The sequence below is a fragment of the Mustela nigripes genome, chromosome 9 (genome assembly GCF_022355385.1).
Source record: "Mustela nigripes isolate SB6536 chromosome 9, MUSNIG.SB6536, whole genome shotgun sequence".
Lineage (NCBI taxonomy): Eukaryota > Metazoa > Chordata > Mammalia > Carnivora > Mustelidae > Mustela > Mustela nigripes.
In genome coordinates, this window is record NC_081565.1 from 63,665,084 (window position 1) to 63,689,010 (window position 23,927).

The 23,927-nt window shown below is 32.5% G+C and overlaps 1 protein-coding gene across 2 annotated transcripts in view; it reads right to left on the bottom strand.

Moving 5' to 3' along the window:
- The window catches only part of ERCC6L2 (ERCC excision repair 6 like 2), a 148,116-nt gene that overhangs the window by 103,691 nt on the left and 20,498 nt on the right, over positions 1-23,927 (bottom strand). For both annotated transcript variants that reach the window (XM_059411717.1, XM_059411718.1), the window contains exon 3: positions 12,601-12,720. In XM_059411717.1, coding sequence (XP_059267700.1) covers positions 12,601-12,720 — 120 coding nt within the window. The remainder of the gene's footprint in view (positions 1-12,600; positions 12,721-23,927) is intronic.

Genomic DNA, 23,927 nt, shown 5'->3' on the forward strand with positions numbered 1-23,927 from the left:
GTTGCAACATGGGGGCTTAAGTGGGTACGAGAAGAATAAATGAAGGAAGATGGGATTGGGAGGGAGACAAACCATAAGTGACTCTTAATCTCACAAAACAGACTGAGGGTTGCTGGGGGGAGGGGGTTTGGGAGAAAGGGGTGGTATTATGAACATTGGGGAGGGTATGTGCTTTGGTGAGTGCTGTGAAGTGTGTAAACCTGGTGATTCACAGACCTGTACCACTGGGGATAAAAATACATGTTTATAAAAAATAAAAAGTTATATTAAAAAAAAAAATGTATCTTTATATAGAGAGAAATGGCAGACTATAAAACTGAAATTTTTGCTATATAACTCAAAGTTCTAAAAAATATTCCCATAATTATGTCTATAATGTTAATTCATTTAAAAATGCCAAAAGTAATTAATTTAAACACTATTATGTATAACTGGTAACTTTTCCTTTTGGAATGCTGTGGCTATTTAACATATGGGAATTTAAGTTTAGAATCCATTCTAGTCATGGATTTATCTAAATCATTTTTTAGAAAAGCAGCATAAAAATTATACCAAAACCAGACATTCTTCAAAAATAGAAAATTACAGGCCAATATCACTTAAATTAATGGACAGCAAACCAATAAATATAAAACCTTTCAATTAAACAAGAAAAGTAAATAATGGATGAAAATGGAAATGACAAGTAAACAAATTTGTAGAAAATATAAGTAAAACAATAAAATGAACAGTAAACAGGTGATGGAGAAGGCGAGCACTTGCTGTAACAAGCACAGGGTATTGTATGGAAGTGTTGAATTACTATACTGTACACCTGAAATCAGCATTACACTGTATGTTAACTAAAAAGAATTTAAATAAAGATTTTAAAAAATAAACAATATGCTATTGAACAAACAAAAGGTCAACAGAGAAATAAAAAAAAATATCTTGAGACAAATGAAAATGGAAATAAAGCATACCAAATATATAGGATGTAGAAAAGTAGTTCTGTGAGAGAATTTCACAGCAATCTATGCCTACCCCCACCCCCAAAATAAGAAAAATCTCAAATAAACATCCTGGCTTTACATCTCAAAGAACTAGAAAGAAGAATAACACCCAAATTTGGTAGAAGAAAGAAATAACAAAGATCAGAATGGAAATAAACAAAATAGAAACTAAAAAGACATTTAAAAAATCAGTAAAACTAGGAGCTGCTTCTTTGAATATATAAAACCGATAAAACTTTAGCTAGACTCACCAAGAAAAAGGAGGGAGGGCTCAAATAAAATCAGAAATGGAGATCTTACTGACTGATATTACATACACACAAAGACTCAAAAGAGAGTACTATGAACCATTATGTGCTAACAAATTGGAAAGCCTAAAAGAAATCGCTATTTTTCTAAAAACCACAACCCTCCCTGAGTGAATCATTAAAAAAAGAGAGAATCTGAATATACCAATTAGTAGTAAGATGAATTACTACTGATTTTTTTGTTTGTGTTTTGTTTTGATTACTAATCAAAATCCAGTACCAGGTGGTTCAATAGAAAATTCTACCAAATATTCGAAGAAGAGTCAATACAAATCCTCCTCAACCTTTTCTCTCTTTTTTTTTCTCCTCAAACTTTTCTAAACAATAGGAGAAAATTCATTTTACAAGTCCAATGTTACCCTAATACCAAAACCAGATGAGGACACCACAACAAAGGAAAAATCCTTGATGAACATAGGTGTAAAAATCCTCAACAAAATATCAACAAAGTCAATTCAGAAATAATCGAAAGGATCATACACCATGATCAAGTGGTTTTTGTTCCAGGCATTCAAGGATGGAATGTTAATATTGTTCAACATCTGCAAATCAATCACATGATACACCACATTAACAAAATGACGAATAAAGATCACATGATCATCTTAATAGATGACAAAATTCAAAAACCATTTATGATAAAAACTCTCAACGAAGTAAGTATAGAGAGAAAGTTTTTCAACATAATAAAGGCCATATAACAAGCCACAACTAATATTATACTCAATGGTGAAAGATAAAAACTTTCCTCTAAGATCAAAAACAAGACAAGAATGCTCTCTCTCACCACTTTTATTCAACATAATCTTGGAAGTCCTAGGCAGACCAATTAGGAAGGGAGGAAGGGAGGGAGGGAGGAAGGGAGGAAGGAGGGGAGAAGGGGGAAAGGAAGAAAGGAAGGAAATCCCAGGTGCAAAATAAGAAGAAAATTGTCAATGTTTGCTTAGGAGATGATATTGCATATAGAGAACACTAAGGACTCCACAAAAACAAACAAACAAACCTGTTAGAATAAGCAAGATCAGCACAGTTGCAAGAAACAAAATTAATATACAAAAATCTGTTGTTTTCTATACACTAACAACATACTATCAGAAACAGCAACGAAAAAATAATCTCACTTATAATTACATCAAAACGAGTAAAATACCTAGGGATAAATTAACCAAGGAGGTAAAAGACCTGGACACTGAAAACTACAAGCCACTGCTAAACCACAGAAGGGGCACCTGGGTAGCTCAGTCAGTGGAATGACCAACTTGATTTTGGCTTGGGTCATGATCTCAGGGTCCTGGGACTGAGCCCAGCATCAGACTCCAGGCTCAGTGTATTAAATAAATAAATCTTTTTAAAAAAGAAACTACAGAAGACACAAAAAATGGAAAAATACTCCATTCTATGGTTTGGAAGAACAAATATTGTTAATATGTACCTACTACCCGAAGCAATCTATAGATTCAGTTCAATCCCTATAAAATTCCAATGACATTTTTCATAGAAATATAACAATCCTAAAATTTGTATAGATAGAACCATAAAAAACCAAAAATAGTCAAAGCAGTCTTGAGAAAGAACAACAAATACTCCCTGATTTGAAACTGTTTTACAAAGCTATAGTAATCAAACAGTATGCTACTGCAAAACAGGAGACACATAGATCACTTGAACAAAATATGAGTAATCCATACTTACATGGCCAATTTATTTATGATACAGGAGGCAAAAATATCCAATAAGAAAGGATAGTCATGTCAATGAATGGTGTTGGGGAAACTTTACAACCACAGCAAAAGAATGAAACTACTATTTTATACAACACACAAAACTCGAAATGGATTAAAGACCTGAATGTAAGACCTGAAACCATAAAGCTCCTAGAAGAATATATAGGCTCCTGTATACAAGTAAGAAGTATACAAGAATACAAGTAAGCTCCTTGACTATGGTCTTGGTGATGGTTTTTTAAATGTAACTCCAAGAGCAAAGGCAATAAAAACAAAAACTTATTTATTTTTGGATATTAACGCATTATCAGATGTATGATTTGCAAATATTTTCACCTATTTAGTTGGTTTCTTTTCATTTTGTTGATGATATCATTTACCATACAGGCGGGACTGCAACAAACTAAAAAGTTTCTGATAAGTGTTTAATATCCAAAATATTAACAAACATATACAATTCAATAGCCAAAAAAAAAAAAAATCCAAATTTTAAAATGGATACAGAATCTGGATAGACGTTTTTCTAAAGAAGAAAAGGAGATAGCCAACAGGCACATGAAAAATACCACTGATCATCAGGGAAATGCTAATCAAAACCATAATGAGATATCACCTCACATCTGTTAGACTGCCTATTTTCAAAACGGCAAGAAATAACAAGTGCTAGCCAACAATCTTAAGAAAAGAAAACCCTTATGCACTATTGATAGGAATTTAAATTAGTGCAGCCACTATGAAAAACAAACAATTACTGGGGGAAATCAGAGGGGGAAACGAACCATGAGAGACTGTGGATTCTGAGAAACAAACAGGGTTTTGGAGGGGGTTGGGTGAGCCTGGTGGCGGGTATTAAGGAGGGCATGTATTACATGGAGCACTGGATGTGGTACATAAACAATGAATCTTGGAACAGTGAAGAAAAAATTAAATTAAATTAAAAAAAAATAGAACTGCCATATGATCCAGGATTTCCACTTCAGGGTATTTATCTAAAGGAAACAAAAACACTAATTTGAAAAGATTTATGTACCCCCATATTCACTGCAGCATTATTTACAATAACCAAGATATGGGAACAACTTAAGTGTCCAGTAATGGGTGATAAAGAAGATTTGATATATGTAGATATATATCTCTACATATATCACACAAACACACACATGGAATACTATTCAGCCATAAAAAAGAATGAAATCCTGCCATTTGTGATAACATGGATGGACCTTGAGGCATCATGCTAAGTGAAACAAGTCATACCAAGAAAGAGAAATATTTGATTTCACTTATATTTGGAATCTACTAAATAAAATAAACCAAAAAAATAAGCTCATCACTACAGAAAACAAATTGATGGTTGCTAGGGCATTAGTATGGTATGTAACATGCATCCAGTTATAAAATAAATAACTCATTAAGATGTAATGTACACCATGGTGACTACAGTTAATACTGTATTGCATATTTTAAAGTTGCTAACACAGTAGATCTTAAGAGTCCTCATTACAAGAAAAAAAAATTTTTTCTAACTAGGTATAGTGATAGATGTTAACTAGATTTATTTAATGTAGTGACCATTTTGCAATGTATACAGATATCAAATCATTATGTTACACACCTGAAACTAATATGTCACTAATACTTCAGAAAAAGCCTAAAAAAGCATGTAGTTTTAATATATATAAAAACATAACCAGTTAGAACATAAAATTTTAAAAGCTCCAATTGTAATAGCAACCAAAAAGAAAGAATACCTAGTTAAACTTAATGAATAAGAAACTAGGTCACATGAAGAAAGCCAGAAATTCTGAAGGGCAAGAAATAAGATTTAAGCAAATGATACAACTACTGTTCGATATGCAGTATTTACAGTGTAAATATGTTCATTCTCCCTACATAAGTCAATAAATTCAATGTAATATTAACTAAAATATCAATAGCCTTTTAGGAGAAAATTGAGAAATTTGAAGACAAACTAACCCTACCAAATATTAAAACATATTATAAATCCAAAAAAAATAAAACTGTTTAGCACTGAAAGATAAATGAACAAATAAATCAATAGGACAGAACAATATATCTAGAAATATACCCACACATATATAATGAGCTTCATTTTAATCAAAAGTGACCCTTCTAATATTGTGGGAAAAAAGGCTTACTCAATATATGACAATAAAATAATTGGCTAACCAGTTGAAAAAATAATGCCAGTTTAACTGATCATTCCTTATAGCAAAATAAATTCAGGCTGATACAGAGATGTGAAGGTGTAAAATAAAGTCATACACATTATCAAAGAATCATGGGTGAACTTACAGTCTTAGGTACAGAAGATTTTTCTAGGCAGGCATAAAACCTAGAACCTATAAATATAGATATTTTTAACTACCTAAACTTTTAAAAAATATAATAAATAAATCAAAAGCTGACCCTGAAAAAAGTAGGAAAGAAATATTGACAGAATATATAATGGACAAAAGATCAGTATGTAGAACATATGATTAAGGACTAAAGAAAAGATTAAAACTAGAACTTGATGTTTTAAAAAGCTATTAAAAGTCTTTTAAGATTCTGAAAAGATATTTGACCTCACTCAAAATAAAGCAATAGAAATCAAAGCAAGGTATACTTTTTCTACATCTCTGACATAATTTATATTTTTTAATGCCTAGGATAAATGAAAAGGTGGGAAACAGACATAATTTTACACTATTGGTGAGGATACAAATTGACATAAGCTCTTGAAAGGCAATTTGTATCTGTCAGATGTAATATGCCCATAATTTTAGTACCACAGACTTGTGATTCCAGTACCAAGAATTTATCTTATAGCTATAATGGCAAAAGTTGCAAGATATATGCATGAGGATTTTCACAGGAGCATCATTTGCAAGATAATACTCTTGGTATACATCAGAAACTAAATAGTATATAGTAAATAAGATGCTAGAAACATATTTTTGTTCAATCACCACTGAAACTGATAATATGAATACTAAAAAAATTCTCCTATGCATTAATACTGACTATGAATTTTCATAGACTCTTTAAAGCTTTATCATATGAGAGAGCAATATTTTAAAATTAATTTACTTTGATTTCCTTAAAGACTGAATTCCAATCCTAAAGGCCTAAATCCAAAGATTCATTCCAAGATTTAATATTTGAAATACATACTTTGTGTCTTTTTGGAATTTATTCCTGGCAAGAAACATCTATTGCATGCATTTTTAGATGATTTCTTCACACTTGAAAAGTTTCAAAATATATGTAAGATGTATCATATAACATACACATACCTCAAATCCACCAATCCTTAATTTGTAACATTTGATTCATTAAAAGGATTTGTTTTTCAAGGAGTTCCAACATTAATTTTTCAGGATTCCATTGTGATTCTGGCATTAACATAATAAATATAAAGGAATTTATTTCCTTTCTAGCTATTTCATAGGCTATCTTTTAAAAATGCACAAAATTTTAACTGGATGAATACAAATTTATCTTTTAAGAATTTCATCACATAAAAATAGAGTATTTGTTTGAATTTCCTTCTGAGGGATTAATTTAGGATGTCACTGATAATCCTATCAAAAGCTTTATGAAATTCCAGTTCAAATGATTAACTAAACAAATACATTTATTGATGCCAACTGAAACAAAAGAACAAATAGAAAAATAAATCGTAATAGTGTAAAATGCTTGGAAGTGGTGCTGCCAGATAACCAGAACTGTGTAAGAGTAGATGAAAACTGACATACTTAAAGAACTGAGGAATCCATCCCATACCTATGTAAAGAAAACTTCTCCAAAAAACAAAAATGCAAATTTTCCTAGAAATAGACTTTAAGCCAAACACTGTAACACGAGACAAAGAAGGTCATCAGATCATAATAAAGGGATCAATTCATTAACAGAATATAACAAATGTAAATATTATATTCAACATCAGAACATCTAACTATAAAACTTAACAGATATGAAGAGAGAAAATGACAGCAATATAATAAAAATGGAGGACCTCCAACACCCTACTTTCAACAACGGATAGCTCATGCAGATAGAAAATCAGTAAAGAAATATCAGACTTAAACTACACGTTAGACCAGATGGACCTAAGAGACATATATACAAAATTTCACCTAATAGCAGTAAGAATACATATTCTTCTTAAGTACATATAGAACTTTCTCTAGAACAGGTAATGTGTTAGGCCACAAAACAAGTCTTTTTTTTTTTAATTTTTTATTTTTTATAAACATATATTTTTAACCCCCAAGGTACAGGTATGTGAATCACCAGGTTTACACACTTCACAGCACTAACCATAGCACATAACCTCCCCAATGTCCATAACCCCACCCCCCTTCTCCCAACTCCCCTCCTTCCAGCAACCCTCAGTTTGTTTTGTGAGATTAAGAGTCACTTATGGTTTGTCTTCCTCCCAATTCCATCTTGTTTCATTTATTCTTCTCCTACCCCCTTAACCCCCCATGTTGTATCTCCACATCCTCATATCAGGGAGATCATATGATAGTTGTCTTTCTCCTCTTGAAAACAAGTCTTAATAAATGTTTGATCTAAATCATATCAAACATATTTTCTGACCACAATGTTGTGAAACTTGAAATCAATGACAAGAGGAAATGTATATATGTGGATATTAAACAATATGCTCCTGACAACCAAAAGTGTCAGAGATGGAATCAAAAAGGAAGCCAAAAAAATATCTTGAGACAAATAAAAATTGAAACACAACAAACCAAAACTTACAGGATGCAACAAAAGGAGTTCTAAAAAGAAATTTTTAGTGACAAAGACTCACATTAAGAAAAAAGAAAAATCACAAATAAACAGCCTAACTTTATACCTCAAGAAACTATAAAAAGAACAAGGAACATCTGGGTGGTACAGTCAATGGAGCATCTAACTCTTGGTTTTGACTCGGGTTGTGATCTCCGGGTTGTTAGATCAACCCCCCAGTCAGGCTCCACACTCAGTGTGGAGTCTGCTTGGGACTGACTCTCATTCTCCCTCTGCCCATCCCCACCCCTGTTCATGCATGCTCTCTCTCTCTAAAATAAATAAATCTTAAGAAAAAAAACAAAAAGAACAAATTAAGCCCAAAGTTCGTAGAAGGCAATCACAAATATTGTAGTGGAAATGAAAGAAATAGAGACTAGAAAAACACTAGAAAAGATCACTGAGATTAAGAGCTGGTTCTTTGAATAGATAAAGTTGGCAAAAGTTTAACTAGAATAGGAAAAAAAAAAAAGAGAAAACATTCAAATAAAATTAGAAATGAAAGAGGAGACATTAGAAGTGATAAGAAATACAATATGAAATTATGTAATTATATACCAAGAAATTAGATAATCTAAAAGAAATGGATACAGTCCCAGAAAAATATAACCCAACAAGACTGAATCATGAAGAAAGAAGATCTGAATAAATCAGTAGTAAAGAGACTGAATCAATAACACACCCCCCAGCACAGAAAAGTCCAGGGCCAGACAGCATCACTAGTGAATTCTACCAAACATTTGAAAAATAATGTCAATCCTTCTCAACAATCCCAATCTCATTTTTCAAGGCCAATGTTACCCTGGTATCAAAGACAAGGGTATCACAAGAAAAGAAAATTAAAGGCCAATATCCTTGATGAATAGAAACACAATTATCTTCAACAAAATATGGAACAAACAGATTCAATAGCAAAAGGACCATACACCATGATCAAAGTGGGATTTACTCCTTAGATGAATTGATAGTTCAACATATGCAAATCAAAAAAATGTGATATATCATATTAACAAAATGAAGGGTAAAAACCATATCTCAACAGATGCAAAAAAATTGACAAAATTTAACATCCTTTTATATAAAAAATTTCCAACAAACTGGACATAGAGAATATATACTTCAACATAATAAAGACCATATATGACAAACACACAGTTAATATCACATTCAACAGTCAAAAGCTTCATACTTTTCCTCTCAGATCAGTAACAAGCTTATTACACATAGGACTGGAAGTCCTTGTCAGATTAATTAGGTAAATAAGAAATAAAAGAATTAGAAATACATTGGAAATTGGAAAGGGATTTGGAATTGGAAAGGTAAAATTGGAAAGGTAAAGGTAAAACTGTTTGCAGAGGACATGCCATTACAGGTAGAAAACCCTGAAGATGCCATAAATGAAAACAAATACCTCTTAGAATTCAGTAAAATAAAGTCAGTAAATATGCAGGACACAAAATCAATATATAAAAATCAGCTGTGTTTTAATATATTAGCATGACTTATAAGAAAAGGAAATTAAGAAAACAATGCAAAGTAATGGCAGAGTAATTAAAGGGGAAACAATTAGGCCAATCATCTGCTTCAAAGAAGTAGCACACCACTTCCCCTATATAAAGTACTATGTATACTTTTCCAAAGCACAACTTCTTCAGAAATCATAATGAGTGTTGGGGCTGAGGAAATTTATAAATTTCAAGGTTGAAGAAAAAGTCCTATACACTTTGAAACAAAAAGAAAATTTCCTATCCATGGAAAATATCAGTTCAGTACTGGAACCTATCTACAATATGGAGTGACAGAAGAAAATAAAATTATTTTGGTGAAGTTTGAAAGATTTTTAACTTAGAATTCTACATACAGATAAACTATCAACCCAGTATGACAGTTATATAGAAGTACGTAAAACTTTAGAAACAATTAATTGAAGTTCTTAAATAAGCAAAAAGTGGTACAAAGACAAGAAGAAATGAGAAAGCTGAAAAGATATAGCAGGAAAATGTAATATATTTCTCTCAGAATTTAATTGCTCAAATAGAACAAAAACAAAACAAAATAGTACTAAGAATTTGAACACTACAATTATCCAATTATCCTGATTAAACAGATATATTTAGACCTATATGGCCATAATAATAAATAATGTGCAAAATCCTTGCAAAAATTTTTAAATAACTGAGACTATGTAACACCACAGCATTAAAAACACCTGACCAGGGATTTAGCCACAAAAAAATAAAATAAAATAAAAGTAAAAATAAAAATAAAGCCAGTATTACCTTAGCAACAAAGCAGAAATCAACAACAAAGGCGAAATACTCCTATTATTCTCCATACCCCAATAACATCTATTCACTTGGAAATTTTAAACTTCACTTTTAATAGTACTTGAGTAAAAGAGAAAAACTATAGAGCCACAGATAATTTAGAAAACAATAATGAAAAGCCCACCTAATGAAAACTATGAAATGCAGCCACAGTGGTACTCAAAAAAACAGATACAACTTAAGTGAAATTTATTAGAATATAAGAAAGATTAAAAATAAATACTTAAGAATTAAATGGAAGGGGGCACCTGGGTGGCTCAGTCCTTAAGCATCTTGTTTGGCTCAGGTCATGATCCCCAGAGTCCTGGGATGGAGCCCTACATAGGGTTTCCTGCTAGGCTGAAAGCCTGCTTCTCTCCCTCTCCCACTGTCCCTACTTGTGTTCCCTCTCTTGCTGTCTCCATCTTTATCAATTAAATTAATAGATAAAATCATAAATAAATAGAATTGAACTGAAAGAGATACAGAAATAGCATTGTTTATTATCAGAAGGAATTATACATATATATGCATATGTGCCCATATACATATATAAATGTAAATAAATATGTATTATAAATATATATTATATATTAATATCTTTACCTATTTAAAGTATTAATTTTCCCTGCTTTCTCTGCCCTGTTAATTACCAGAACTGACATAAAATATTAATAAATTCTGCAATGACATTTAGAATCAAATAACAACTGAAAATGGGACTACAAACAGTCTTTGAACTTGAGAAGATTTAAAGACACATTAAGAATATCCCTGGGCGCCTGGGTGGCTCAGTGTGTTAAGCCGCTGCCTTCGGCTCAGGTCACGATCTCAGGGTCCTGGGATCGAGTCCCATATCGGGCTCTCTGTTCAGCAGGGAGCCTGCTTCCCTCTCTCTCTCTCTGCCTGCCTCTCTCTCCATCTACTTGTGATCTCTCTCTGTCAAATAAATAAATAAAATCTTTAAAAAAAAAAAAAAAAAAAAAAAGAATATCCCTTAAAGGGGAAGGGAAGGAAAAATAAAACGAGACAAAACCAGAGAGGAGACAAACCACAAGAGACTTGCTTCATTATAGGAAGCAAATTGAGGGTTGCTGGGGAGGAAGTGAGATGGGGGACAGGGTAACTGAATGATGGACATTAAGGAGGGCATATGATGTAATAAGCACTGGGTATAAGACTGATAAATCACTGAACTCTACCTCTGAAACTAATAATACACTATATGTTAATTGAATTTCAAAAAAATAATAAAAATAAAATAAAATGACTCAGGTCAAAAAAATATGCTTAAAAAAGAATTAAATACTTCTTTAGGATCAAATTAAATTTGTTATAGGATATATTTATAATATTAAAAATTATTAAAAATTTTAAAGCAATAATAATTCCATAAGCCAATAATTCTCAAAATTTTGCACTAAAATGCCCCAATGATTGACAATAGTAAATTGGCCTCACCAATCTTATGTATAAGACTCTAGTACAGATGAGACTATTTTTTTTTAATTTTATTTATTTATTTGACAGAGAGAGATCACAAGTAGGCAGAGAGGCAGGCAGAGAGAGAGAGAGAGGGGGAAGCAGGCTCCCCACCGAGCAGAGAGCCAGACGCGGGACTCAATCCCAGGACCCTGAGATCATGACCCAAGCCGAAGGCAGCGGCCCAACCCACTGAGCCACCCAGGTGCCCCTAGATGAGACTATTTAAAACTTGACTTGTAGAAAGTGATTTCATTACCATGAGAAAATAAAGATTTCATAAAATCACTTCATCTTTATTTCTATCCAGTTTTCTGAGAATATAAAAGTCAGACACAAAAGTATATTTTTCTTGCATTTCATTATTTTACTAGAAATCTCTTATTTTTTATGAGTCATACATGAGATATTTATAAACATGTATTTACAAAAGAGAAAGCTGAAATATAGACATGAATAGCATTCATAATGACAGGAGCAGAAATAAAAACACGTCTAGACCTTAGTCTTTCTAATTCCAACTTCAACAGTCCTCATGTAGGAAGAATTTGTTTCAGAGTTTCAGGATGTAATTATTCTCCTGAACAACCTTATCAATGACATACCTTTTTTATCAGTATCAATGTCTCCCTTTCATTCTCACGTAAATAAAAAAACAATATAATGGACTTTGATTAACTTTACATACACATTTATGCAAACTTAACAAATTAATTAAAGTAAGTCATATATATCCAGCCAAGAAAAAGACGTTAAACCTCCAAAAAAATTTAAGCTAAAATTGTATTTTGCCATTTTGAGTCAATCATACTTAATTTGAGGATGAAACTGATAATCCTTTAAGAATTAGGTCTATAAAACAAATATTTTAATAATGTCTTTAACTTATGTGTTTTGAATTTATGCTATAAAGTATGCTGTGTACAAGTTTCTATATACATTTCCAATACCAGCTTCATGAGCTTTATACTCCTAAACATCTTACTTTTTTTGCTATAGAAGGAGGCTCCTTTTTCATACTTCTTAGTAAAAATTCTGGCATGTTGTTTTCAATATCTTCACGAGTTCCCTTTTTATGCAAAACTGCAGCCAAAAATGAAATAACCTGGGAGAAAAAAAAAAACTTTTTAGTTACTGTGTAAATGTTTCAAGATGGACAAAATGTTATGGCTTACATGATTGACTACCCAATTAGTGAAAATTTGAATATATACAAATAGATGTTACAGGGATAAACAACAAGAAATAGCAGTATTGGTTTTCTTTATATATATTAACAAATGTACAGTACACCTTACCCCTGAGCACAGTGAAAAAGAATTCTCATATCTTACCCATGATACCATGGCTATCACTTCCATGGTAAGTTTTACCTACTCAATGAATTCTTTCTTGATCTCATCAGTTGGGACATTACCTTCTTATTTGTCTCTCTCCACAGAAACTATCTCTTCATATATTCTATTAGAATAAACTATATGCATTCTTTTTTCCCTGTTGTGTACTTCGGTTCATCTAATAATTATAGATGGAATGATAGAATGTTATTTTAAGATAGACTAAGACCATTCATCAATACACACACCACTTGGAATAACAGCTATTGTCTAAATACCAAGTAAGAAAGACAAAGAGACATAATAAAGGAAATAAAACCTCACATAATGAAGAGCAAGAAATATTTAATCAATTGGACTTTGGTTCAAATTTCAGCCTTAGTTGCTTGGCTGTTATGTAAACTTAGGTGAAATAACCTTTTTGAATAACTGTAAAAATACATGAAAATAGCAAAAATAAATATTTGCAGAGTTATTTTAAAGATTGGGGAAAGTATTTGAGGTATCCATATCGGGGAAGAATCATTACTTTAGAAAAATAAATCATATAAATATTAAAACCTAAAGAAAAAAATATGAGATTGGAAAAACTAAAAAAAAAGTGTTTTTAAAATGAGAATGGGGTCACCTGGGTGACTCAGATGGTTAAGCAACTGCCTTCAGCTCAGGTCATGATCCTGGGATCCTGGGATCCTGGGATCAAGTCCAGTATCGGGCTACCTGCTCAGTGGGGGGCCTGCTTCTCCCTCTGCCTCTCTCTCTCTCTCTCTCTCTGTCTCTCATGAATAAATGAATAAAATCTTTAAAAAAAAATAAATTAAAAAAGAATGGTTACCTACAATCTCAATCCCAAATGTCAAAGAAAAAGAATGGTGTAAGAGAAGTATTTGAAGAGATAAAAGCTGAAAACTTCTAAAAGCTGATTAAAAAAAAAAAAGTCAAGCCATATATTCCCGATCCACTAAGAACATCAAACCAATAAATAAGTAAATAAATAAATTATCAACCCACAAGTAGGTTTTGCATAGAAAAACTGCTCAAAACTTGAGACCAAAAAGAAAATCTTAAAAGTAGCACAAGGAAAACACAATAGATTACCTACCAAAAAGCAACAACTGGACAAATAGCTGATCTGGTAGCAAAAACAACAAAAGACACTATATATCAAATGATATTTTCAAGATGGTAAAGAAAATAAAAGTAACCTAGTTTTATACCCAGTAAAGATACTATTCAAGAATAAAGATGGGGATATTTTCAGACAAATAACTGAACAAAATCCTCATCAAAAGAGCACAGTACAGGAAATAATTAATGGATGTTTTCAGGCACAAGGAAAAGTATATGATGTAGATGCTCAGTGATGCAGGAAAAACTTAAGAACAACAAAAATGGTAAATATATAGAAAATATAAATATGTAAACATTATTGAACAAAACTGTCTTCTTGAAATTAAATAAAAGCATTAAAAGATATGACAACACATGCAGTTGAGTCTGAAAGGGTCCAGTGTAATTATAATATTCTGGTGTCCTTACACTGTCCAGGAGGAAATAAAATTACTAGTTTATATTAGAATTTTTGATAAGTCAAGAATGTTTATTGTAATCTCTTGGGTAACCACTAGAAGGAAAATACATCAATGTGTAAGTAGTAACCTATTAAGAAAGAGATAACGGAATAATATGAAATAATCTATCCAAAAGGAGGCAAAAAAGAAGAAGAAAATAAACACAGGTAACATACAACAAATAAAGAGCAATAATAAAATAGTAGATTTAAATCCATATATATTAGAAAGCACATTCCATGGAGGAGACTAAATGTTACAATTAAAAGACAAAGATCATCAGGTCCATAAAATATGTATGCCATTTACACACACACACACACACACACACACACCATTAAAACAAGGAATAGGAAAAGTTGTTAAGTAAAAAAATGAAGACATATGAACAAAAACCAAAAGAAAGTTGATATAGCTGTTTTATTAGACTCTAAGGCAAAAACATTACTAAATTAAAAAGATACACTACAAGCTTGATATTGATTAAAAAATTAATTAATGTGGAAGTTATAACTAGTGTAAATTGTTAAGCAAAGCTTACTGAAATAAAAGTAGACAAATCCATAGCATAATGGTAAGATTTTGAAATGACTCAGTAAGAAACAAAATAATCAGTAAAGAAGCAGAATATTTGAATCACATGGTTAGCAAACTTGACCTAATGAACATTTGATCAAACACTGCACACTACTGTAAAACACAGTTTCATTTAAAATACATATGAGGGGTGCCTGGCTGGCTCAGTTGGTTTAACATCTGCCTTCAGCTCAGGTCATGATCTCAGGATCCTGGGACTGAGCCTTGTCTGGGTTCCCTACTCAGTAGCGAGTCACCTCTCCTTCTCCTTCTACCCCTATGCACCCTCCCTAGTTATGCTTTCTCTCAAATAAATAAATAAAATCTTTTAGAAAATTAATAATGCAAACATGAAATATTTATCAAAGCACCATATAAGGTCATGGAGCAAATCTCAATATGGTTCAGCAGAAATATAGAATATGTTCTTTAATGTGAGAAACTAGAAATAACATAAGTTTAAGAAGAAAATCCACAAATATTTATAAAGTAAGAAATACACTTCAAAGAAGAAATAAATTTTATTTTTTTTTTAAAGATTTTATTTATTTGACATAGAGACAGCGAGAACGGGAACACAAGCTGGGGTTGTGGGGGGAGGCGGGCAGAGCAAGGAGGGAGAAGCAGGCTTCCCGCTGAGCAGAGAGTCTGATGCCGGGCTCAATCCCAGGACCCTGGGATTATGACCTCAGCCCAAAGCAGACACCTAACAACTGAGCCACTAAGGCGCCCAAGGATTGAGCCACTCAGGTGACCTAAAGAACAAATGTATTTTAAAGCATATTAGAATAACGGGTGACTGGGTGGTTCAGTTTTTTAAGTAACTACCTTCAGCTCAGGTCATGATCTCAGGGTCCTGGGATGGAACCTCTGCTTCTCCCTCTCCCTCTCCCTGTGCCCCGACCCACCTCCCATCCTCTCTCTTTCTCTCAAATAAATAAAATCTTCAAAAGTACATATATAGGGGCGCCTGGGTGGCTCAGTGGGTTAAAGCCTCTGCCTTCAGCTCAGCTCATGATCCCAGGGTCCTGGGATCGAGCCCCACATCGGGCTCTCTGCTCAGCAGGGAGCCTGCTTCCTCCTCTCTCTCTGCCTGCCTCTCTGCCTACTTGTAATCTCTGTCTGTCAAATAAATAAATAAAATCTTTGAAAATAATAATAAATTAATTAAAATACATATATAAAAAGTATATTAGAATATACTTCTAATTTCACTAAGATTAGAATATATTTTGAGTTTAACAATAATAAGTAATAATTACATATTAAACTTGTGGACTATACCTAAGATCATGTTTTAGGGACTTAATGCCTACATTAGGAAGAAAAGAAGCTACTAATAAAGTATCTAAGAATCTATTTCAAAAATTAATAAAAATACAGAAAACAGAACACAAAAAAACAGAATTATAAACAAAATGTATAAGTGGAAAAGCATATAATAAAAAGGATCAACAAAGCCAAATGATCATTGTAGTGAGGATTTTAAAAAGTGATAAAGCCCCTAGGTAATTAATGAAGAAGAAAAACTACAAGAAGAGGTAAATACACACACATAAACACAAAGGACATAATAAGTAATGTCATGCCAATAACTAAAAATTTGGAATAAATGAAGAACAGAACTTATCTATACTGACACAAGAAAAAACACAAAATTTACATTTTCATAAAATATTAAATCTCAATACATAATTATAAATCTTACACAAAGAAAACTAAAAGTCAAATGGTTTCACCAATAAAGTCTATCAATGCTTAAGAAAGATAGAATGCCAGTCCTGGAGTGCCTGGGTGGCTCAGTGAGTTAAGCATCTGACTCTTGATCTCACCTCAGGTCTTGATCTCAGGGTTTGAATTCAAGCCCCATGTTGGGCCCCACACTAGGTGTGGAGCCTACTTAAAAAAGAAAAGAAAAAAAAGAAAAAAAAAAAACCAGGGCATCTGGGTGGCTCAGTCATTGGGCATCTGCCTTCGGCTCAGGTCCTGATCCCAGGGTCCTGGGATCGAGCCCCACAATAGGCTCCCAGTTCAGCCGGGAGCGTACTTCTCCCTCTCCCACTCCCCTGCCTGTGTTCCTTCCCTTGCTGTGTCTCTCTCTGTCAAATAAATGAATAAAATCTTTTTTTAAAAAAGATGAAAGAAAAAAGACAAGAAAAGAAAAAAAGAGAAAAGGAGAGGGAAAGGAAAGGAAACGAAATGAAAGGAAATAAAAGGAAAGGAGAGGAGAGAAGAAAGGAAAAGATGATAAGGTAAGGTAAGGTCAGGTAAGGTAAGGTAAGATATAATGCCGTCTTAAACTGTTTCAGATTTTAGAAAGGGAGAAATGGTCTCAATTCATTTTATGAGTTTGACATAATCTTGATAAGAAAATATGACAAGCATATTATAGGCAGGAGATTTATAGGCCAATTTTTCTTACTCAGAAGCAAATATTAAATTAAATCCCTTAAAATATTAGCAAATATAACACAGAAATATAAAAAGAAATATATACTAAAATCAACTTGGGCTGATGCTGGGCATGTAAGTTTGGTCTAATTTTCAAAATTTAGATAATGTATGGCTATTAGGTATTATACGTAACTTTCCTAACATTAGTTTCCTTAAAAGAATATGACAACCCATTTCATCATGATACATTTTACATGAAGTGCTACATTATTAAAATTAAGCACACTGTGAAAAGTTGGGAATTTATTTTTTTATCACAACAAAAAAAATGTAAATAGTTAAAAAGCCAATAGGAGAACTGAAATTTTTAAAAGTATCCTAGCAACCCAAAAGCAAGCAGGAATGGAGGAGGAATAAAACAGAAAACAGTCTGTTCAAACAAAAAACAAATAATAAAATGGTATGTACAAATTCAAATATAAAAGAAATTATATTAAATGTAAATGGACTAAACACTCCAATTAAATATCAAGATTGCCAAAATGGATAAAGAGTTGTCTACAAGAGACATACTTTTTTTTTTAATTTTAATTCCAGTATAGCTCCCATACAGTGTTGTATTATTTCCAGGTGTATAATATAGTGATTCAACAATTCTATGTATTATTCAGTGATCATCAAGATGAGTGTTTTCTTAATCTTCACCTATTCCACTCATCTGCCCACCCACTTCCCCTCTGGTAACCCACTTGTTTGTTCTCTATAGTTAAGAGTCTGTTTTTTGGTTTCTCTCTCTCTCTTTTTATTCCCCCTTTGTTTCTTAAATTCCACATGTGAGTGAAATCATATGGTATTTGTCTTTCTCTGACTGATTACTTTGATTGCCATGTTGCTGCAAATGTCAAGACTGCATTTTTCTTTATGGCTGAATAAAATTCCTGTGTGTGTGTGTGTGTGTGTGTGTGTGTGTATACATCCATACATATCTAAATAGATATAGATACCATACCTTCTTCATCCATTTATCTATTGACAGACATTTGGGCTGTTTCCATAATTTGGCTATTGTAAATAATGGTGCAATAAAAATAGGGGTGCATATAATCTTTTGAATTAGTGTTTTTGTATTCTTTAGGTAAATACCCAGTAGTGCAATTTCTAGATCATAGGGTAATCCCATTTTTAATTTTTTGAGGAACCTCCATACTGCTTTCCACAATGGCTGTACCAGTTTGCATTCCCATCAGTGGTGCACAAGGGTTCCTTTTTCTCCACATCCTCACTAACACTTGTTTACTTTTGTGTTTTTCACTTGAGCCACTGATGAGGATTTGATTTCCCTGATGATGAGTGATGTTTGTTGGCCATTTGTATGTCTTCTTTGGAGAAATGTCTGTTCATATCTTCTGACCATTTTAATCGTATTTGTGTGTGTGTGTGTATGTGTTCTTGTAAGTTTATATATTTTGGATACAGACCTTTTATCAAATGTCATTTGCAAATATCTTCTCCTCCCATTAAGTAGACTGTCTTTCACTTTTGTTGACTATTTCCTTTGCTGTGCAGAAGTTTTTTATTTTGATGCAGTCCCAAAATTTTATTTTTGCTTGTTTCCCTTGCCTCAGGAGATATATCTAGAAAAATATTGTTACAACCCCAGTGTCAGAGAAATTACTGCCTGTGCTGGCTTCTAGAGTTTTTACGGCTTCAAGGTCTTTGAGTCATTGAGCTTATTTTTGTATATAGTGTAAAAAACTGGTCCAGTTTTGCACATAGCTGTCCAGATTCCCAGCACTATTTGTTGAAGAGACTTTTTCACATTGTATGTTCTTGCCTCTTTTGTGAAAGGTTAATTGACCACATAACTGTGAGTTTGTTTCTGGGTTTTCTATCCTGTTCCATTGATCTATGTGTCTATTTTTGTTCCAGCAGCATACTGTTTGGTTACTATAGCTTTGTAGTATTACTTGAAATAGGGAATTGTGATGCCTACAGCTTTATTTTTATTTTTCAAGGTTGCTTTGGCTATTTGGGGTCTTTTGTCATTCCATACAAATTTGGGGACTGTTCTAGTTTTGTGAAAAATGCTGTTGGTATTTTGATAGGGATTGCTTTAAATCTGTATATTGCTTTGGGTAGTATGGAATTTTTTTTTTTTAATTTTATTTATTTATTTGACAGAGAGAGAGATCACAAGTAGGTAGAGAGGCAGGCAGGGAGTAGGGGGCAGGCTTCCCATTGGGCAGAGAGCTCGATCCCATAACCCTGAGACCATGACCTGAGTAAATAAAGGTAGAGGCTTAATCCACTGAGCCACCCAGGTGCCCCAGGTAATACGGACATTTTAACAACTTTCTCCTTCCAGTCCATGAGCATGGAATGTCTTTCCATTTGTTTACATCATCTTCAATTTCTTCCATTTATGTTTTATAGTTTTCAGAGTACACATCTTCCACCTCCTTGGTTAAGCTTATTCCTAGATATTCTATTATTTTTGGTGCAGTTGTAAATTGGATCATTTTCTTAATTTCTTTTTCTGTTGCTTCATTATTAGTGTATAGAAGTGTGACAGATTTCTGCATATTGACTTTGTATCCTGCAACCTTATTGAATTCCTTTATCAATTCTCGTAGCTTTTGGTGGAATCTTTAGGGTTTTTTATATAAGTATCATGTCATCTGCAAACAGTGAAAATTTTACTTCCTCTTACCAATTTGGAAGTCTTTTAATCCTTTTTCTGGTCTCATTGTTGTGGTTAGGACTTCTGGTTATGATGTTGAATAAAAGTGGTGAATATGGACATCCTTGTCTTGTTCTTGACCTTAGGGGAAAAGCTCTCAGTTTTTCACCATTGAGTCTGCTGTTAGTTGTGGGTTTTTCACATATGGCCTTTATTATGTTGAGGTATGTTCCCTTCAGACCTATTTTGTTGAGGGTTTTTACCATGAATGGATGTTCTACTTTGTTAAATACTTTTACTGTGTCTATTAAATGATCATATGACTTTTATCCTTTCTCTTATTGATATGATGTATCATGGTTGATTTGTAAATACGGAACCACCTGCATCCTGGGAATAAATCCCACTTGACTGTGTTTTTTTAAATGTTTTGTTGTTTTGTTAAATTTGGTTTGCTAGTATCTTTTAGAATTTTTTGCACCCAAGTTCATCAGAGATATTGGCCTACAGTTCTCATTTCTGTAGTGTTTTTACCTCATTTTAGTATAACAGTAATTCTGGCTTCATAGAATGGATCTGGAAGTTTTCCTTCCTCTTCTATTTTTTGGAATAGTTTGAGAAGAATGGGTATTAACTCTTTTTTAAATGTTTGGTTGAATTCAACTATGAAGCTGCCCAGTCCTGAACCTTTGTTTCTTGGGAGTTTTTTCATTACTGATTCAATTTCATTGCTGATAATCAGTCTGTTCAAATTTTCTATTCCTTACTGATTCAGCTTTGGGAGATATTTCTAGGAATTTATCCATTTTTTCTAGTTCATAATAATCTCTTACAATCCTTTGCATTTCTGTGGTATTAGCTATTATTTCTCTGCTTTCATTTCTGATTGAGTCCTCTTTTTTCTTTTCTTTTTTCCTTTTTTTTTTTTTTTAATGTATCTGGTTAAAGGTGTTTCAATTTTGTTGGTCTTTTCAAAGAACCAACTTCTGGTTTCACTGCTCTGTTCTATTGGTTTTTGTTTGTTTACTTTCCATTTTGTTTATTTCTGCTACACAAGACACATTTTTAAGTATTAAGACACAGCACTTGAAATAAAGGAATGCAAAAAAGCATACCTTGCAAACAGCAAGCATAAGAATATCAGAGTGGGGGGCGCCTGGGTGGCTCAGTGGGTTAAAGCCTCTGCCTTCGCCTCGGGTCATGATCCCAGGGTCCTGGGATGGAGCCCCATATCGGGCTTTCTGCTCAGCAGGGAGCCTGCTTCCCTCCTCTCTCTCTGCCTGCCTCTCTGCCTACTTGTGATCTCTGTCTGTAAATAAATAAATAAAATCTTAATATATATATATATATATATATATATATATATATATCAGAGTGACTATATTAATATCAGATAAAGAAGATTTCAAGTATTATACTAGAAATAGAGAGCATTTCATAATAATAGCAGGGTCAATTCCTCATTGAAGACATGGTGATTATAAATATTTATGACCCTAATAACAGAATCTCAAAATACATGAAAGTGAAACTGACAAAATTAAAGGGAGAAACAGATAAACCCCCAAACACAGTGGAATTTAACTTCCCTCTCTCAGTAATACTAAGAACATAGAAAATCTGAACATTATCAATTAACTTGATCTACAAATTGATATAGAACACTGCAGAATACATATTCTTTTAAGATGTACATATAGAATGTTCAATAAAATGGGGCATAGAAAAAAAATCAATAAATTTTTCAAAATATTGACATCTTGTAAAATATATTCTCTAACCACCATGGAATTAGAAATCATTAATGATGAAATATCTAGGAAAAAATAAATATTGGCAAGTCAAGCATGCTTGCAACTAACTCAAGAACCAAAGGAAAAAAAATCTCTATATGAAAATGAAAATGTAACACATCAAAATTTACGGAACACAAATAAAGCAAAGTTCAAACATAAAAATAGGGCATCAGAAGATAGATATGAAATTCATGACCTAAGGTTCTACTTTAACAAGTGAGTAACTGAAGAGTGAAATACATCCAAAGTAAGTAGAAGCAAAACAATAGAAATAATTGCAGAAATCAATGAAATACCAAAGAAACCACAGATAAAGTTAACAAAGCTAAAAGTTGGTTCTTTGAAAAGATCAACAAGATCAATAAACCTTCTTAGGCTATCAAAAATAAAACAGAGGGGTGCCTGGGTGGCTCAGTCAGTTATGAGTCTGCCTTGGACTCGGGTCATGATCCCAGAATTCTGGGATCAAATCCAGGCATAAGGATCCCTGCTCAGCAGGGAGTCTGCTTCTCCCTCTGCCTCTGCCACTCCCCCAACTCATGCAAACACACACTGTCTCTCTGAAATAAATAAAATCTTTTTAAAAAACATAATAAAACAGAATACAAGATATTCACATGAAAAATGCAGAGGTATCACTCAGATCCTACAAACACTGAAAGAGTGAAAAGGAGTATCATGGAAATCTTTATCAATTTGACAACTTAGATGAAACACAAATTCCTTGAAAAATACAATTTACCAAACTGACACAGCAAGAAGCGAAAAATCTTAATAGCTTCATATCTATTAACGAAACTGAAACCATTATCAAAAACCTTCCCTCAAAGAAAACTCTAGGTCCAAAAGATGTTACTATTAAATTCTATCAAATATTCTAGTATAAAATAACAGAAACTTTACCCAATTATTTTAGAAAAAAAGAGGAGGAAGAAACACTTCTCAATTCATTTTATGAGGTCTGCATAACTTCAAAACCAAACCCAGACAAACATAATATGAGAAAACTATAAACTAATATACATAATATAGAGGCAAAAATTCTTAAAATATTAGCCAATTAAATCCAGCAAATATAAAAACAACACCTCATGATCAAATTGAGTTCATCTCAAAAATACAAAACTAGTTTAAGATTAAAAAAACCAATGAATATAAATCGCATTGATTCATATAGTATGTTAACAGAGAAAAGGAGAAAAATTGATCTCGATGGATGCAGAAAACGTATTTGATAAAATTCAATACATAGTAACTATGAAAAAAAAAGCTTAGAAGTTAGGAATAGAAGGAAATATCCTGCATCTGATAAAAGATAGTATGAAAATCCTACAGTTAATATACTTAATGTTAAAATGTTGAATTTTTTCTAAAACAGGAATGAGATAAGGATATCACTGCTTCTATTCACATTGTCCTAGAATCCTACCTAGCCAGTGAAATAAGGTAAGAAATAGAAATAAAAGAGAAAAATTAAAGCAGTAGGATGACATATACTGTTTACATAGAAAATCCCAAGGCATCTAACAAACAACTACTTGAACTAGCAAGTGATGAATTTAGCAAGGTAGCAGGATATGAGCTCAATATATAAAAATAAATTTGACTTTTATATACTACCAGCAAAAAATTAGGATATTAAATTTAAAAGTTCCACTAACAATAGACCAAAAATATATAATTACATACAATAAAATATGTGTAAGGCCCACATACACAACTATAAAGCCCTGCTGAGACAAATTAAAGACCTAAATTAATGGAGCTATCATTCCATGTTAATTCTCCCCAAAGTGTTCTATAAATTCAATATAATTGAACTCTGTAATCCTAATAAAATCCTAAAAAGATATGTTCATGGAACTTGACACATTGATTAGAACTTTACTTCAAAATATAAAGGATGACATAATGATACACAAGGTATAACAAGAAAGTTATAACACAAAATTGAGTAT